This window comes from Hyaena hyaena, unplaced genomic scaffold (assembly GCF_003009895.1).
Source record: "Hyaena hyaena isolate Hyena2069 unplaced genomic scaffold, ASM300989v1 scaffold_493, whole genome shotgun sequence".
NCBI classification, from domain to species: domain Eukaryota; kingdom Metazoa; phylum Chordata; class Mammalia; order Carnivora; family Hyaenidae; genus Hyaena; species Hyaena hyaena.
In genome coordinates this window covers 193,359-212,718 of record NW_024081125.1, presented here as the reverse complement: position 1 = coordinate 212,718, position 19,360 = coordinate 193,359, and the positions used below count along the sequence as shown (strand labels likewise).

The 19,360-nt window shown below is 47.6% G+C and overlaps 1 protein-coding gene across 1 annotated transcript in view; it reads left to right on the top strand.

Moving 5' to 3' along the window:
* Nucleotides 1-19,008, top strand: part of LOC120246904 (alpha-1-antiproteinase 2-like) — a 28,054-nt gene extending 9,046 nt beyond the window's left edge. The window contains exons 2-4 of the mRNA XM_039254552.1: nt 15,099-15,192; nt 15,259-15,369; nt 18,441-19,008. Coding sequence (XP_039110483.1) covers nt 15,099-15,192; nt 15,259-15,369; nt 18,441-19,008 — 773 coding nt within the window. The remainder of the gene's footprint in view (nt 1-15,098; nt 15,193-15,258; nt 15,370-18,440) is intronic.
* The last annotated feature ends 352 nt before the right edge of the window (nt 19,009-19,360 follow it).

The following is a 19,360-nucleotide window of genomic DNA, read 5'->3' as shown; positions in this document are numbered from 1 at the left end:
AAGGTTTTCTGCCAAGGTCAGGAACAAGCCCAGGAAGGCTGCTTTGGCCTCTTCTATTTCACATAGTTGAGGAAGTGAAATAAGCCAGTCATGGAAGAATAAATGCTGTTAAGACTGCAATTCTGTGAGGTACCTTGAGTATGGAAAACACAGAGACAGAAAGCGGGTTGCCAGGGGTGAGGGGAGGAGGAGATGGGAAGGCGGTGTTTACCAGGGACAGGGTTTCAGTTTCACAAGGTGGAAACGGCTCTGGGGATGGAAGGTGGTGCTGATTGCAGAACAGCGTGAGCATCTTAGTACCGCTGAACTGTACACTGACGTGCGGAAAGATGGTAAATTTTGCATGTGTTTTACCACAATGAGAGACAACATAATACAAATTAGCTTTAAATTTAGGAGTAATGATAACTGTATGACCAATATTTTCCAAATACGCCAGCGAAATTCCTGACATATTAAGCTATTACTCCTAATTCTATGGCTTTAATGATAACTTTACATCAAATTGTTTTATTAAAAAAATACATGTTCAAATGCCATGGTGTAAAATGCCATAAACAAAGCATAAGGACAAGCTGGGAAATTTTGTAGCTGATATGACAAAGAGACATTTTAATTTTAAAGAACTCTCTCAAATCTATAAGGAGACAGTAAGTAATCCAGGAGAATAATGGGCAAAGGATTTAAACAGGCAGAGTACAGAAAATTAAATACAGGGGTGCTCAGTGGCTCAGTTGGTTAAGTGTTGACTCTTGGCTTCCACTCAGGTCATGATCTCATAGTTTGTGAGATCGAGCCCCATGTTGGCCGGTGCAGAGCCTCCTTGGGATTCTCTGTCTCCCTCTCTCTGCCCCTTCCCTGCTCGCTTGCTCTCAAAATAGATTTTTTTAATAAATAGTTTATTGTCAAGTTGGTTTCCATATAACACCCAGTGCTCATCTCCACAAGTGCCCTCCTCCATGCCCATCACCCCCCTTCCCCTCCCCCACCCCCATCAGTCCTCAGTTTGTTCTCAGCATTCAAGAGTCTCTCATAGTTTGCCTCTCTCCCTCTCCCCCCGCATTTCCTCTTCTTCTCCCCCACAGTCCTCCATTAAGTTCCTCCTAATCCTCTTATAGATTTTTAAAAATTAAACAAATAAATACAAATGGCCAATAGGAATATAAGATTTCTCAACCCCACTCCTAATTTTAAAAACATATACCAGAGTGCACCTATCAGATTGGCATAAATGTGCAAGGCTGACAATACTCATTGCTGATTCCCATGTGAAGAAACAGATCTTCTCATATAATACATGGGGGGTGGGGGTGGAAATGGGTGCAATCTCACCGAAAGGTAGTTTTGTGACATCTATTAAAGTTAAAAGTAGAAAAAATACCCTACTTTTTGATTCAGGAATTTCACCACTAGGAATTTACCCCATGAACTTATTTACAAACAACAAATGTAAGGAAAAAGTTCTTTCTAATTGCAGCATTGAAGAGCAAAAAATCCCTAAATGTCCTTCGATAGGGGAATCAGTTACACAAAATTAGATAGGTCTCTATAATAGAATGTCATGCGGGCTTTCAAAATCGTAAGGCTGATTGTACACAGGCTAATTCTATACAGGCTGATAGGGAAAGATCTCTAAACAAAATATGGTAAAAAGCAAAATACAGAACCATGTACAAAATGTGATTTCTTCTGTGAACACACTCTTTCATTTATTTAGTAAGCACCTACTAAGCACAGCTGTGAACAAAACGAACAAAATCACTGCACATAGGAGCTCCATGGGGGATACAGGCAATAATCCTGATAAGTCAATACCATACATAGAATAGGAGAAAGTGATGAGTCTTACAGCAAAAAATAAGGCAGGGACCCAAGATGGGAAGCGAAGATGGGAAGCGAAGATGGGGTGTGAGATATGCTCAGACAGAGTGGTCAGGGAAGGCCTCACTGAGAAACCCAAGGCTGATGGGAAGGTAAGCCATGTAGGTATCTGGAAGAAGAGCAGCCAGGTATAGGGAATAAGGTGATGCAAAGGCCCTGGGGCAGGAATGTCTGGCATGGTCAAGGGAAGCAAGGAAGCAGTGTGCCTAAAGAAGGGGAGAGTATGAGAGACAGAGAAGCAGAAGAGGCCAGAGATGCTAACTGCAGTTCCCGTTCTAGGGGTGCAGGGGACTCATACACTGTACACTTGCAAGGACCAGCTTTTGCTTTAAATGACCTGGAGCCCCAGGAGGGTATCCATCAGAGGCACGAAGTGATTTACACTTTGACAGAATCATATGAAGATGGGAGTGATAGAATCATGAACCGTTCATTCTCTTCTTTATGGTTTTCTATATTTAAAAAGTATTAAATATTAGTTTAAGAATCAAGTGGAAGGAGATACCAGGAGATTAGGAATATGGGTGGGCAGGTAGAAATTCCAGAAGGCAGTTCTAGCTTGGGCAAAAAAACAGGGGACCTGTCATGAAGGAGGACATTCCCCCCCAAGACGTTTCCCATGTCAGTTTGTGTTATGGGAGAAAAGGGTCCTTGGTGAGAGGGGTTTGTAAAACTCTAGACCGAGTATGATTTCCCAGCGTCTTTCAAGTATCACCATCCAAGTGGGGAAGAGAAGATGCAGTGATTCTCAAATGTATTGGACCACAAAGCCCCCTTTTTATCTTTTTACAAATCCTCTCTAGGTTTCCATGGGATACACTTTGCTGCATGTTGCTGTGGGTGAGGTGGCTCTTACGTGAGGCTGTGGCACAGGCACACCTGCATTCAGCTCGCTTGGGCGGTGGCCAGGAGAATCGGTTGGCAAGGCAAGATGGGTGTACGGAAGCCTGAGAGCTTACTCTCCTGTCACTCTCCTGTCACATATACCTGTTGCCCCTTCTGGGCTCACATGCCCTTCTGCTCAAAGACAGTGACTTAAACACAAGTGCTCCTGTCCCCTGGAGATGCAGTGCCATCCCCTGACAGCATGCTGTTGCAGCAGAGTGGCACTGGGCATTCTTGGTTCAGAGTGACAGCACCATCTGCTGCTGCCCAGAGACCCAGACTCCCAACCTCCAGCTTGGGCATTAACTGAAAGGCAGCTGAGGGTCAAGAGGCAGAGTGAACAAACAGGAGTGTCAGGTGGGGAGGAGGTGGCCAGGCTCAGGATTGCACAAGCCCACGTCACCCTGGGCCTGTTAATATTAACTCTATCTCCAGCCTGGAGGAATGTCAGCTATCTGCAAAGTCATTGCCCTGACAAATATTGTTTTGCTCTTCTTGTTGGCTAGGTCTTCCATGATTCTCTCCTGGCCTTAGATTGTGATCCTGATGAGTCTCCCACAAATATGCAGCTCTAATCCCCTATAGTTACACACTGGGGAACATTCCTCCCACCGGACAAAGCAGTCCCTGGTAAAGGACTAAATGTGAGCAGAAACCCAGTAGAAGCAACACAAATCGTCAACCAAAGGGCTTCAGGATAATTGTCATCTTGAGGCATTTCAATAATTGTGACATAAAAGCCACTTCCTAGTGGGTACACCCTGGCTTGGCATCTGGACACTTTTTTGACTCCTAGTTATTGTTTATATAAACTAAATTCATAAAGAAGTAGATTCAGTCAATGAATCATTCTTCCACTCAACCATTTTATACTAAGTAAATCATTCATTGATCCATCCATCTGTACTATAAATGCCAGCCACACACCAGTCCAGGGCTATACCTTGTGCTATGTATAAGTTCCATGTAAAGGCAGTGAATAACTTCATTACAAACTTCCTTGATAAAGAAGCAAGGGCTTTGTAGATATTCTATTGCTCTACTGCTTCTTTGGAGGATTGTCTTCGGGGTCAAAAGGGACAAGGGGACAGGCTGTGCACTGCCCATGGATGCCTGACAGAGGGAGTATGGGGCTCGAAATCCAGGCCATGCTACACTTGCCAAGTGGTACACCCTGGCATGTGGTGGCATCCATCTGGTATAGCAGGTGTTCCTTTTAATTTACATAAAGATGCTATTACTTCAGTGAGTATGTGATCAAACAAGTATAGTAAAATATTAATGGTTGAATCTAGGTAGTAGATTTAAAGTGTCCACTGTAAAAATCTTTCTACTTGACTCTGTATCTTGAAACTGTCATAATAAAATGTTGAGGCAGGGGAAAGTGGAATGTCATTCCTCATCACATTATGCAGGGGCCAGAGCAATGCTGTTATGGGTTGAATTATGTCCCCCTATCAAACTTTCCTATGTTAAAGGTCTAACTCTCAGTATCCCAGAATGTGACCTCATTTGAAGACAGGGTCTTCATAGAGGTCATCAACTTAAAATGAGGTCATTAGAGTGGACCCTAATCCAAGATGATGGGTATCTTTATACACAAGGGAAATTTGGTCCCTGAGACATGAGCATAAAGGGAAGGAATATGAAGCTACAGCAAGAATGCCATGTGAGCAAGAAGATGGTCAGTCTACAAGCCAAGGAGAAAAGCCTGGAACAGATCCTTCCCTCATAGCCTTCGGAAGGAACCAACATCACCAACATCTTAACTTCAGACCTCTGGAGCTCCAGAACTCTGAGACAATACATCTCAGTCATTTAAGGAAGCCAGTTTATGGTACTTAGGCTTGACAGCCCTAGCAGACTAATGCAGGTGTCTTTTCTAATCTGTGCTGAGGGAGGCACCCTGAAGGCTAGCAGAGACCCAATCTTCATCTTAAACTACTCAAGTAGACACAAATGTAGGGTTTGGGTTGCTGGGAACTGACTGAGCTAATGTTTACCTTCGAAGGAGGGGATGATGAAGGGAAGTTGTTGCCCACTGGCATCTAAAGAACAGCTAATGCCCAATAATGGGCTATACTCAAAGAGTTTTGCCACTGTTAACATTTGACACACAACGGTATCTTACAAATAAAGACACATGACAGGGCTGTTTAAAAACCAAACAAACAAACCAACTACAGAAACCCAACCAACCAGGCATGGCAACCAGGCAAAAGAGTTGTTGGAGCTTGGCTCTGTTCCTGGCACTAAGCACTCACAAGCTTACATAATCTTGGATAAGCCACTTAAATTCCATTTTCTCATTCACAAAGACACAGGTTGCAGTGAGGATTAAATAAGGGATTACATGGAAAGTTTTAAGCACATAGTAAGTGCTCAAGAAATGGGGGCAAAACTTCAGAGATAAGATTGAGATAAGCCTCATGAGGGCTAACAAACAGGCTCAAAGGCTTGTTTGTACAATAAACAAATGGCTGCAGGTAAAGGTCAGCAAGACCATGAATGTCAAAATCAATACTCGGCTGATATCAGCTGTTTTTCCATATTAAACAGTGTGAGAATTGACTGGTTTATTGTCCTGACAGAGTGCATAGTGGAATAGAAAGAATGCTTGCTCATGAAGCAAGAGAAGGGATTCTAATCCTCATTTTGCTCCAGACTATGTAACCCCTGATAAGTCCCCATTACCTCCCCGACTTCTATTTCCTTGTCTACAAAATGAAGGCGTTGTCCTAGACTAAAAAATGACAAACACATATCCATGCACAACTTTTGCTCTCACATCCACACAGACTTCACCAATCAACAGTGGCCCTATTTTCTTCTTCATTCAGACAGAGCCTTAGAATCTTTCTCAAGATAAGATTCTGTGGGGGCGCCTGGGTGGCTTAGTCGGTTAGTCGGTTAAGCGTCCGACTTTCGCTTAGGTCATGATCTCGTGGTTCGTGGGTTCGAGCCCCGCGTCGGGCTCTGTGCTGACTGCCAGCTCAGAGCCTGGAGCCTGTTTCAGAGTCTGTGACTCCCTCTCTCTCTGATCCTCCTCTGCTCACGCTGTCTCTCTGTCTCTCCTAGAAATAAAAAAATAAAAAAATAAAATAAAAAAAAAGATAAGATTCTGGGAATCACTATAATAGATCCAAGATGGCAGCTTGGATGTAAGCCATTTACTTTCTTATCCTAGGTGATCTCTAAAATGCCTTCTCCATTTCTGTTTTCTGAGTCTGATTCCTTTCTAAGCCAGAGATGATTTTGTTTTACATCTTTTAAGACTTTCATGTGGTAATTATTTGGGATATTTTACTGTCTGGATTCTTAAATTTTGAGTTGTTGTCTCCTTCAGCACCCTTTCTCCCAGACCAAACGTCCAACACCCTCACCAGGGTCCTAGATTTTGGCAACTCCATTATTTTAAGTAACTTGGCTTCCTCTGCCCATGCCCAAGACAGTCCTGGTTAATGGATTAAGGCACTCTCATACAGAATGATGGAGCATCTAATGCCTTCTCAATTCAGTCTTTTTGGCAGCACTTACCAATGACTTAAAATTTATGTATCAGATAAAAACCATTGGCCATTTAATCACAAGAAAATATGTCCAAAGATACTCGAGATACTCTAGAAGATACTCTAGAAGAAATTACTAAACCAAGACTAACTCTGTGTGTATGTGTGTGTGTTAATAGATACCAAATACCAGCTTCAAACCAATACCATATGAAGAGCTTTCTTTTCCACCTCTAATTAAGCCTTCAAATCACCTTTCCAGTTCTCCTCATACCACTGCAGCCACCTCAGAATGTGCCTGTTCTCAGGAAGCTACCTATTACAGTAGAATGCAGACCAGGGTTTCACATACATTGGCATGCCAAGCCTACCTCAATCTCAACAAACAGCTGGCTTTTGAAGAAGTTACGCAATCTTTCCTGGGTTCATCTGCAAAAGAAAAAAAAAACTAATTCCTTCTCATAGGGTCATTTTAGCACCCATTCTACCACCTAGAAGATGATAAAAAAAATAAATAAGAATGGCAGCTATCCCTGCATGTGTTGCTACCATTATCAATAGTATACCTATATTGATCTATTGGTCCTTGGGCTTCTACTTGGAAAAGAAAATACTGCTCATGCTCTGGAGAAGTGCAAAAGGCAGCAAAGGCACATGAACAAATTGGAGGAATACAGTGTGATCACAGTATTCCTGGTCTGCTTTGTCAGCATCTCCTCTTCCTCTGGTGTGGTTGCCCAGATTCTGTCCATCCTTTAGGGTCCAGCTCAGGTATACCTTCTTCTAGAAGCTTCCACTGAGTACTCAGGCCTCTACTCTGTCTGGTGGAGAAGCTTACTCTTAGTCAACTCTAGTTTAACTCTGTTAGTTTAACATAACCTTTGTCAACTCAGTGTTCTGTCAGCCAGTTCAAGGCTTCCCCAGCCCAGAGATGCATACATCCTGATACCCATCCCTGAGGTATTTGAGTATGGAGACAATAGGCATCCATGGTCTCAAGTGAGACAATCCTCTTGAAGGCAGAAATAAGATCACTCTGAATCCCGCCTCAGTGCACACCCAGGGTTAAGCATAGTGCTTCAGAAGTGGATGGATGGATGCATGAATGCATGGATGGACACATCGATGCATGGATGGACACATCAATGCATGGATGGATGCACAGATGCATGAGTGAACGCATGAATGGACACATTGATGCATGGATGGATGTATGGATGCATGGATAGATGCATGCATAAATGGATGTAAATGGATGAAAAGATGGAAAAACACTTTCCCCTACAGAATGTGCCATCTGTCCTTCCTCCTTAGCTTCTCTGACAATGTAGCAAAGCAACCTTCCATGGCCAAGTCAGTTCAGCATCTCCTGTCCCTCTAGTTCCCCATGGGCCAGTGAGTGCTGCACATTATGCACCCCAAAGACACAGGTGCCATGGGCTAAGGGCTGGGACATATGCCTAAGGAGGGTACACCCTGACCTTCCTGTATGTTTCTGCCTCCATGACCACCAGGATTGGCTACTGATGCTGACTACCCTCTCTTCTCCTCGGCAGAGGACAACTGCCCACGGAGGCCAGCTTTGAGGGTGCTGTGGATGCATCAGACTCCTAGTACCTGACATGTAAGTAAAAATTACCTTCCCTGAGCCTCATTCCTGGCCCCCATGGCTTCCAGGTAGTACCTGAGGAATAGTTCTCTCTGCATGGCTGTGGGCTGGGGTATGGGGTAGGGTACAGGGAGCAAACAGAGCGGTGCCACAGGATCTGGGGCTTATTGCAGAGAGTCGTCTCGTTCAGAAATAGGGAGGCAGTGAAGGATAAAATCAAGCCTTTTGGGGGCAGCAGACTGGAACTTGAATGCTGGTTCAGTCACTGGCTAGCTATAGACCTTGAATTAGCCACTTTACCTTCCCAGGACTCAAAATTTTGCAGGCGTTTGTTGTGAGGATTAAATAGAGTATTCCTCAGAGTATTGGTTCAAAGGATGAGACTTTTATGAAGAGACTGCATAGAAAGTTGGAGGGGAAAACAGGAGGGTCTCTGGTGAGGTCCCCAGAAGTTAGCAAAACCAGGGAGCTCTCACCTGACCAGAGCTGATGCTGTAAAGGGAAGAAATGGTGAGATCAGGGGCCGTGGAGAAGCCACTGTCTGGAAGCATCCAAGATGGTAGAAGGATGCAGCTGCTCCAGAGGCGTGGAGCTGAAGCAGGGAGGAACAGAGATGAGCACCCCTAACCCCTCTCTCCTCCTGCCCAGCATGCCTGCCCACTGCGAAACCCAAGAAGAAATCAGCGGACAGGCAAGCCTGGCAGTACAATGCAGCAGGGTCAGCCTCCCGGGTGTGGCAGAAAAGGGCAGATGATAGATCTGAGCAGGAAGCTGACGAAGAAGAATCTTGCAGAAAAGTCACCACTAACAGAATGAGGAGCAGCCAACTTTTGCCAAGCGCTTACTATGTACCATGAGCACATGCGCTATTTCACCACTCAACAAAGAGTTTAGCCCAAGCATATAAGCACTCCCTACGGTAGAATACTCCATGCATTATTGGTTTAATGTAGTTCCCCACTGATCTAGTAGGCGAATTCAGATTCCGGACATATTTTTAAGGAAGATGGGGGGGGCGATCAGTGACCCCCTCACCCCTACCCCCAGCCCCAGGTTTTCCCTAGCAACTCTTTAGAATGAAGGTGTATATTTTACCAAGTCATAAAGCGCTGTGCGCAGGGGCTTCAGAGATGTGAGACGCGGCCACAGCAGAGGACAATGCCAGTCTGACAGAGCGGCACAGCACTCCAATTTCTGGTGTAGGACCTGGAAGCGTGGGGAACCCAGGAGTTCTCTGTCTCCCTCTCTCAGGGAGCCTACCTAACCCTTCCCCCCACCACCCCTCTCTCTAGACCAGGCCGCCAGCTTCTCCCATTCCGTGGTGACCAACACCTTGTTCCCATGTTCACAGGACAGGAAAGTCAGCCACAGAACAGGGGCACAAATCTCAGGTACAAATTCTGAAGGAAGAGTTTGGCCGTCCCAGATCAGCTCCCGCCCTCCTGATCGATCAGTATGGTGGGAGGTGGGAAGTCGATACTTAGGAGCTGATATGCAAACAAAAAAATGGGCACAAATATATTATACGATATGGAAATGCAAGTGTAACAGGAAAGGGGAATGACCTGTATGAGGGAAAAAGAACTAATTTTAAAAGGCCTAAATTGTTAGAAGGCTCTATTGCAACCTAGTTTAAAAGATTCACTTTTAGAAAGAGAGCTGTTTTCCCTCAAGTTAATAGTTCCTATTGAAATCCCATGTGGAATTTTTTCGATTTGCAAATCATTTCTAAAGTCCATCTGATGGAATAAATTCACAAATATAACTGATGGTTTTTGAAAAAGAAGACAAAAGTGACTTGCAAAATATCTAATGTATTTTAAAAACTACAATAATCGAAACAGGATGGTACCCGCAGAAAAATAAGCAAGTAAGTAATAGGAACAATATAAAAATGTCCAGAAGAAATCTGTGCTAAGTGGACTTCTATAGAGAACAATGGTGGCTTTTCAAACCCACGAGGAAACTTTGGTTTAGTCCTCTAAGTGCTATCAGTTCAAACCACTGCACATTTGAGGAATGGGATACTATGATCCCCATGTCACACCAAATCCAAATTTAATTCCAAATAGATTAAAGGGATAAACACATTATTATAAAATACAAAAAAAATACTTGAAAAAGAAACTGTGTGTGCAGTTTTTTATAATCTTGGGACATGAGAGTCTTTCATTAGTATGACTGTTGGCAGGTCAGAGTACGTAAAGCGCTAGAACTTCTTTATGATGAAAGACAAAGACAGACTGGCCAAAGAAAACATTCACAGCATCTTTGACCAGCAAAGGCTCAGTATTTGTTATGTACTTAAGAATTTCCTGCAACCGAACAACAATTTAAAAAATATATAGCAAAAGGCCATTTCCATTACATAGTCAACAATAAAATGATGCCAATATCCGATCAGAAAGAACATGGTGTAGGAGTCAGCTTCACCTGGAGTTTGTAGGAACATAATTGGTTCAGACTTTGTGGATGGCCAATTGGTAGTACCTAGGAAATTTAAATGCATGCCAAATTCGTAAATGAACCTTACAAAATCATTCACACTTTTCATGACGCATTTTTGAAACATAATGGGGAAAAAATCAACACCCATCAGGGGCGCCTGGATGGCTAAGTCAGTTAAGCATCCGACTCTAGATTTCAGCTCAGGTCATGATCTCCAGGTTCCTGAGTTTGAGCCCCACATTGGGCTCTGTGCTGACATTGTGGCACCTGCTTATGATTCTCATTCTCTCTCTCTCTCTCTCTCTCTCTCTCTCTCTCTCTTTCTGCCCCTCCCCAGCTCACTCACTCTTTCTCTCTTTCAAAGTAAATAAATTTTTAAAAACTTAAAAAAATCAATACCCACCAATAGAAGATGATATAATGACTTGTAGCAAGTGAATACTCTCTATGCAATACATAGAACCATCACAATAAAGGAGATGGGCACCTACTGACAAAACAGTAAAATACATGTAGCGTGTATCAAATTAAAAAGTGATGGAACACCATGCAAAATGTAATCCCACTTCATTTGAAGTGTGCACATATAATTATTCATACATATAGCTATGTTCTGTGTGTAAATATCACATATTGAATTCATATAATTCATATACAAGCCCAAACAAACAAAAAAATTGAGGCCAACATACACCAATTTTTAAAACTGATTACCTTTGGGGAGCAGGATTGAGTGAGCAGGTAGGAGCTGAATCTTTATACTGTGACTATTATATTTTAAATAGAATTTATTGTAACTAAAATCTAAAGAAGCCTGCAGGGTACAGCTAGGACTTTTTTTTTTTTTCTTTTGTATAACACCTATGGTTTTACCGAACATCCGTTGTGTTTTGTCCACCATGTTCTCACATTGAGATTACCACAGTTCCAGAGTCAGGATTCAAACTCAGGTCTACCTGATTCCAAAGCTGGCATCTTACCCAAGTGTTCACTGTTCCCCTTGAACTTCCCATTTAAGCTGACCGCAGGGCGCTCAATGGAGGAGGAGAGCAACAGAAAGTATTCTGGGGTCCCAGGCCCTACTGGACTGGGTGACGATGCTCTGTGTCTCTGTGTCCAGGATGGAGCGCCCTACTCTGTTCTTCTGGCTACTGGTGGCTAGGCTGGGTCTTCATGCCTGTGGCCAAGGGGCTCCAGACCAAGGAAATCACCCAACCCCAGTGACCCCATAAGCCTCCTCAATCTTCCTGAACAATTCCCACTTGGCCTCCAGCCTGTACAGGCAGATGGTGGCTGCAAACCCTGGCAAGAACATCATCTTCTCCTCACTGGCATCTCCATGCCGTTCACCTTGCTGGCTCTCCAGGCCAGGCCAGCAGCACGCACCCAGGTACTGGCGGTTCTGGGGTTTCCCCTTGCCCAGGTCCCAGACAGCATGGTGCATGAGCACTGCTGTCAGCAAGTCTTTACCCCTTGCTCTCCCTGGGGGCGTGCCAGCCACACATGGGCAGCATGCTATTTGTGGACCAGAAGCGGTACCTGTCACGCAGACTCGTCAACATCGCCCAGAATCTGTATCACACAGAGGTCTTCCTCATCCCCTTCCAGAACAAACCAGTAGCCAGGGAGCAGATGGACCACTTCACCAGCAAGGTGACCCATTGCAAGATTGGGAAGCTGGCTCAGGAGTGGACCCCGAACACTGTCTTGATTCTGGCCAATTAGATTTTCTTTAAAGGTAAGACATTCTCTAATGACGGTTCAGACCCCTTTGCAGTGTGTTACAAAGCTCATCTGTCTCTTGTCCCACTCTCGCTGCCTCTCCAAGAATTCTACCACTTAACTCCTGCCTCTCCCGTACCTGCAGCCCATCTTCTGATACCTTCTCCTAAACATTCCTGTTCCCTCTCAGGCTGAGGCCCTATCACAACCAAAGTTTTAGGTAGAGGCACCCACACACAGACCAGCTACATAATTTGTGGGTTTCACAGTGAATGAATATGTGGGGCCCTTGCTCACTTTTCAAGGTGGTGACCACAAAGCATTAAGCTATGGGACAGCTGGGCCACACCCCCTTGAAGGCAGCCCTGCCCACGCTGGCTGTCCCAAGCTGCCTTCCATGCTACCAAACACAAGTTCTGGGGTAGGGCTCACCTCAAATGGTTTTGCAATCTGCCTCCCACCCACCCTCAAAAAACAAAACAAAAACAAAAACAAACCTCCTTGTTAAGCCAGGAGCCCTGTCCTTCTGTGTCCACCCAGCTTTGCTACATTTAACTCTGTTTTATGGACTCTCCTCCCTGACACTTTCCTCTCGTTGGCTCAGCATGCCTTTCCTGGTCCCCCTCCCTCTGCCATTTTTGCATATCTCCCTCTCACAAAGAGCCCCGTTAAATGATGGTATTCCAAAGAGTTCTCCGTCAGTCATCTTCTTTGGGCAAGTTTGACTCTCCAGTGGCCCCTACCCCTCCTTCACTCTGGACCCTCAACTCTCTGTGCCCAGTGCCAGCCTCTCACGAGCTCCAGACCCATACCTCCCACCTACTGTCTGGTCACCTCCACCCAAATGTCCAAGAAGTGCCCTAAGTTCAGCATGCCCCAAGCAAGAAGAATTTCTTCCAGCTGTTTCTCCCCGCTCTGAATCCTGTCTTCCATTTCCTTTCCTCTAAGTCTGAATGCACCTGCCCAAACCAGGTCTAACCACTATCTGGGAAGATCCTCTGTCTCCTTTCCCTCCTGCACTACACTTATAGACTGGAACTGCCACCTGTGGATGTCTCCTCCCTAATTGTTCTTCAGTCTGTCCCATCGTCTGTCTCCACTGCCACTCGCCTTATTTGGGCTACATTGTCTCTTACCAAAAGAACTGCAGTTGCTTCTTAACTGGCTTTCCTGTCTGTAGTTTGCCTCCCTTAATCCAGTTTCCACCATGCAGTCCGGGTAACCATTCTATCAGTCAAACTTGATCTTATAACTTCACTGCTGAGAACCTGTAAGTGACCCCCACCCAACTGGGACACTTAGGGTCATGCTCCACATCTTTGGGATGGACCACAAGGCGCTTCAATGACCTGTCCCAGCTGACATCTTCAACCACATCTGTTGTCACCCTCCATCCACCTTCCTCTATCCAAGAGGGCCGGAGGCTAGCCCATGAAACAACACCCCTTCCTGAACTATGTGATCTCTCCTGCCTGTGGGTCTCTATACAGGTCATTCACCCCATTCCTCCCCTTCTCCCCTCCATGTCCCCGGCCATTGGGTAATCCCCCCTTCAGGGCTCAGCTCCAAAGTCACCACCCCCAGGAAGCCTTTTTAAACAGCCTCTACTACTAGGGTTGTCAAATTCAGAAGTAAAACATAGTTATATTCATATTTAAAAATTTGTTTCTCATTTTCTGAAATTCAGATTTAAGTGAGCATCTTGTATTTTGTCTGGCAACTCAACCCACCATCCCCCAAAGTAGATGGCAGTGGGATAAATGTTTTTTGCTTTCAACCTGCTGAGTGTGAGGTGCTTCTAGGACACATGGATGGAGATGACCAGATGGCTGGCTGGGATTATGGGTCTAGAGCTCATAAGAGGTTTGGGCTGCCCATTGAAAGTTGGGGGGTCTTCAGTTAACAAGAGGGTTAGAGCCACTGGAGAGGAAAAACCTGTCTCTCCTCTGTGGTCTGGGATGGTGCCACTTCCTCTCTTTACTCTGAAGACTTAACATGCAACATTGTAGTTTTCTGATTACTTGTTTCTATCCCCACAAGTCTGTGGGCTTCTGAATACAGGGGAGGTTATTGTGTTGTATAACACCCGCCTCCCTGGAATCCAAACACTGTCAAGGTTACAGTGCTCAGAAATTCAGCTTCCTGGTTCTCCACACTTCCTGCCCTGCAAGGTTGGCTATGCGGCCCCTCAGAGCTGGACCCCTCAGCTTCTGGTCAGGAGCCTCAGCTGCCAGAAGAGAAGGCAGAAAGCCAACTCTAACGAAGGAGGGGGTGGGCTCACCCCAGCCTTGACAAACCTCCTTGGGCTGTAACCTACGGTTTCCTTATAGAATGCATTCGAGCTTCTCCAGCTGATACCAGGGAACGAACAGTGCAGTGTCATATTTTGTAGAGTTGCAGTAAGCACTGTAATAGTAAAATTAAGAGCCAACAATTACTGAGCAACTGCTATGTGCTAGGCATTGTGCTCAGGCTTCACTTAGAGCATCTCACTGAATGCTCACAGATACCCAATGAGGCAGCTGTTATACCTCCAGTGTATGCATGAAGAAATTGATGGTCCCCATCCTCTCCCTGGTGTCACCTCCTACTACTCTCCCTCTCACTCCTTTTGCTCCAGCTCCATAGGCTTCCCAATGTCCCTTAAACACACCAGAACCATTCCTGCCCCTGGGCCTTTGCACATACCATCCCCTCTCTCGGAGCTATTCTCCCTGTCGTGTCATCACACCCTCACCCTGTTAGGCATTTCTTCCATGTCACCTTCTCAAGGAGGCTTTATGTGAAATGACAACTCCCCTCCCCTGACATTTCTTATCTCCCCCTCCCTTTATTTCTCTCCTCAGCACTACCACCATCTAACACAGTTCTCCTTAATTTCTTTTATCCCTTGTTGCCCCCCCAGTATGTAAGCTCTCCTCCAACAACGATCTCTGTGCACAACCCTATTGCCTGCACTGAGAACGATGCCCGGCACACAGCATGAAATATCTGCATCCAGTGCCCTCTGCCATGAATGCTGGCCGTGTCCTTTCTCTTATCAGGAAAATGGAAAGTCCTCTTTGACCCAAAGCTCCCTGGGCTCAGACTTTTCTCGGTGAGCGAGGGGGTCACGGCCCTCGTGCCCACCATGCACCGGCCAGGCTGGCTCCAGAGCCAACACCTCTAGCACCTGCACAGCTACGTCCTGTGTCTGCCCTCCAGCTGCAACACCCCCGCGGTCTTCATTCTGCCCAACACCAGCACGGCCAGGGAGGCGGAAGCGGCTCTCGCGAAAGAGAAACTTGACATGTGGACTCAGCCGCTCCCACTAGGGTAAAAGCCCAGCTATTTCTACTCCCATATGCAGGAACAGCCACCCTCTCGGCCTCTGCAATGTGGGGGGGGGGGGCTGTGACCCCTCTGGTCTTAGGGTCCATGATGTGAGGGAGCAGGGGACAGTGCACACCCTAATTATTAGGCATGACTCAGCCAACCACTCTTGCAAGAGATGGAAAATGGTGCACCATCACGTTTCAGATCTTCCTCAGAAAGATTTACAGTTCGTGTTAGGATTTCTTTCTTTCTTTTTTTTTTTTAATTTTTTAAGGCTTATTCATTTTTGAAAGATAGAGAGAAAGTGAGTGCAAGCAGGGGAGGGGCAGAAAGAGAGGGAGACACAGAATCTGAAGCAGGCTCCAGGCTCTGAGTTGTCAGCACACAGCCCGATGCGGGGGTTCAAACCCACGAACCATGAGATCATGACCTGAGCTGAAGTCAGATGCTTATCCCACTGAGTCCTGCAGGCACCCCTCTTGTTAGGATTTCAAAGCACTGAGATGCTTTAAAGGACTCTCCAGCCTTTCCCAAACAGGATTTGAACACACCATGCATTTTAGCATAAGACCTATACACGCACTACAGTCCCATGGAAGCCATGGTTGGCTGGCTATCTTCCCAACTTTTAACCAATACATTCACTGTGACCAGTGAGTGACCCAGTAGGAGCCTGAACCAGGTCCCTTTACACGAGGCTGTGGCATTCCAGCCACCTGCATTTCCCTCCTTTTTGTCATGTCCTCGATCAATTCACATGCTCCCCAAAGTATGCAAGGCCTCAGCCACTCAAGATGAGCATCACTGGATTCATCTGGGAGCTTGTCAGAAATGTAAGATCTCAGGCCCCATCACATACCTACTGACTTAGAACCTTTATTTTAACAAGATTCCAGGGAATTCACATCCAGATTGAAGATTGGGAATCCCTGACCTGGGCTCCAGGGAGGCCTCAGTACTGCCAAGTAGACCTTGGAGACCCACCGCCATCATAAATCACCAAGCACTGTCTGCCTCATGCCTTCTGAACACCCGTCATTCTCTCTCAGCACATCAAGGGCCACACCGCGCCTCACCCATGGTGGGGGGAGCATCCTGTGTGTCATCCGATGTTTGGTGGATGCCCAGATGCTCTATCTACTGGATGCCAGCAACACATGCATCACACACACACACACACACACACACACACACACACACACACACACACATCAGGTGCGACCACCAAAAATGTCTGCACACTTTGCCGGATGTCCCCTGGAAGACAAAACCTTCCTCTGTTCCTCAGGATGACCCCAGGTGCAGACTGTGGGCTCAGGCACCTTGCCTGCCCTGTGTTCTCCTCCCCACCCAAGACCTGGCTCACTAGACATGGAGCAAACCACACTGAGCTACGGATTGAGGTTTTCGCCCAGACAGAACTTTCTGGACCCCCAGCACCATTTCCCTAGAGAAGACTGAGGGACTCAGCTCTCATGCCAATGGGCTGCTTGGCCCACCTGCAAGGTGCCTGCAGCTGTTAGGAGACTGTTGGCTCAGCTGGTGGTGGAGACAGGGAAGCCAAGGGCAAACAGTCTCCCTGCGGCTGTGAACCCAGTGTACTTTGTCAGGTGCAGACACCATAAGGTGAACCAGGAGGAAATAGGAGACGTGGGCTCCCAGCCGCATCCCGGGGCCACACTCAGCCAAGGCAACAGGGCAAGGCTACACAGACAGACACACAGCCTCCTATCCTGCAGGGCCCAGTGAGCGTCCAGTCTGAGCGGCAATGGCATCAGACTGGGTTCAAGCCTTGCTCTTTAGACACTGTGTGACTTTGGTGTGGGGGGCGCTTGGGTGGCTCTGTCCGTTAAGCCTCCAACTTCAGCTCAGGTCATGATCTTGCAATTCGTGGGTTCGAGCCCCGCATCGGGCTCTGTGCAGACAGCTCAGAGCCTGGAGCCTGCTTTGGATTCTGTGTCTCCCTCTCTTTCTGCTCCTCCCCCACTTGCACTCTGTCTCTCTCTGTCTCTCAGAAATGACTAAACTTTAAAAAAAAATTTTTTTAATTGAAAAAAAGAAACTGTGTGACTTCGGGGAAATCACTCAACCTTTTCAACCCCACATTTTCTCATTGATGGGAAGCCGGTATTTGTGACACCCCAGCTCCCAGAGCCACCATGAGGACAAAATGAAATTACCTTATAAAGTGCCTGGCACAGGTCTGTTCGTTGAAGGCACCCAGTAAACACAGCTGATATGGGTGTTACTCTATTAACTTCCGTGCAGTGAGATCGCTCGAGGGGCCATTTGTTAGGTGACTTGACCTCAGCTCTGTTTGCCCCCTTCACCCCCCTAAGTAGCAGGAGGAGGCTGTACCTTCTGAAATTCTATCTGGGAACAATCAATTGGAGCGGTCCCTGCCCTCAAGGGGCCTGTCAGATACATTCAATAGCCGTGCCTGAATCACAAGCATTTCTCTGCAAACCAACTCCATGAAGATTTCAAGGGTAAGTTAGACATCCCAGGTGTCTGGGCCGTTTATAGTGAGCCTCTCTTCCTCCTTCATTCAGCACGCACCGGGGGGCCGGGTGATGCCTGTGGCCGCGCAGCGCCCTGGGGGACACAGGGCCTGGCCGCCAGGGGCTCCCCATCTGGTGCGGAAGTGAAATGTGGAACTTGTGAACTGCAGCACCCCAGCTGCTCCAGAGGAAAGGGCTGAGCCTCATTTGGCGGTGAGGGGTGATGCCCCCCTTTCCCAGGCTCCCCCCTAAGGCAAGCACCCCTGCTCTGGGGACAGCGTGAGGCCAGGCATTGTTTGTGCAATACTGACCCCTCCAGGAGGGGGTGACATCCCCTCCAGGTTCCACGAGAATCAGGGTGAGCCCCCCTCGACCCGCCCCACTGGGTCCTGAAGCCCTAACACCACCGTGGGATCTCTGGGGAGTAGAAAGAGGAAATACCTGGAAATGTGAACCAGCTCTGGGGGAATGCGGGGGGCGGAGGGGGCGTGACGGGAGCCGGCAAGAGGGGAAGTGGGTCTGCGGTGCCTGGTGAGCGGGGTCTGGCTCCTCGGGGGCCTTGTGGGACAGGCGAGGGCTCTGGGACGGCCCCCCTGTACCCCGGGGGGGGGGGCCGGCAGGGGATGAGACGGCCAGCGAGAGAGGCAGCACGGACAGTGAGAAGGGTTGGGCAGGGGAGGCGTTTGGAGGTGGAAATGCCAAGACTCCTGTGGGAAAGCGATGCAAGCTGGGAGCATCCCGGGGGCACGAACCACGGAGGGGCAGAGGGGGCTCTGCCGTAGAAAAGGGACCGGAAGAGCAGGCAGTGAGCCCTCCACCCATGAGTCAGGCCCCATGGGGAGAGACCGCATCCTCCATCCCTTTGGATGAGGAAACGGTCCCCACGCAGGGAGCCCGCTCGCGCCCACGCATCGGCCTTGACAGAATCAGGAGTCCGTGGCAGGCCCTTGAAGTGCTCTGTGCGCCACAGGCCACAGCCTCTCCGCCTGACCTTACTCCCCAGCGAACAGAGGGTCAGAGCTCAGCCCCAGGCCCAGGGCGGCCACCCCCCGCCCCGCGCCCCCGGAGGAGAAGCAGCCCCTGCTGCGATCAGCACCCTGAACTCGGTCCCCGCAGGCGGTGCACAGAGCAGAGCTGACCATGGACGAGAAAGGAGATGAGGAGGAAGATACCTCAAGCTTCCGGTCCCACCCCAGGCCCCACCCCTCCCCGGTTCATTACCACGGACCTTTCCTGCTCTTAACATTTAAGGAAGGCAGCCCAGGCCTTCTCCTGATGGGGAAAGTGATGAATCCCACAGCAAAAGCCTAGTCAGGGGACCAGAGGACACGCCAGCCTCCACCTCCCCCGTCCTGAGCTCCCGAAGGAAAAGGAAGGGGAGGGCGGGCGTGCACTGAGGGCACAGCTCCCGGTCTCTCTTCCGGTCTTGGTACAAAATCCCCCTGAGTCATTATCGCCCAGGGCACAGATTAGCACACGAACGTCCGGAG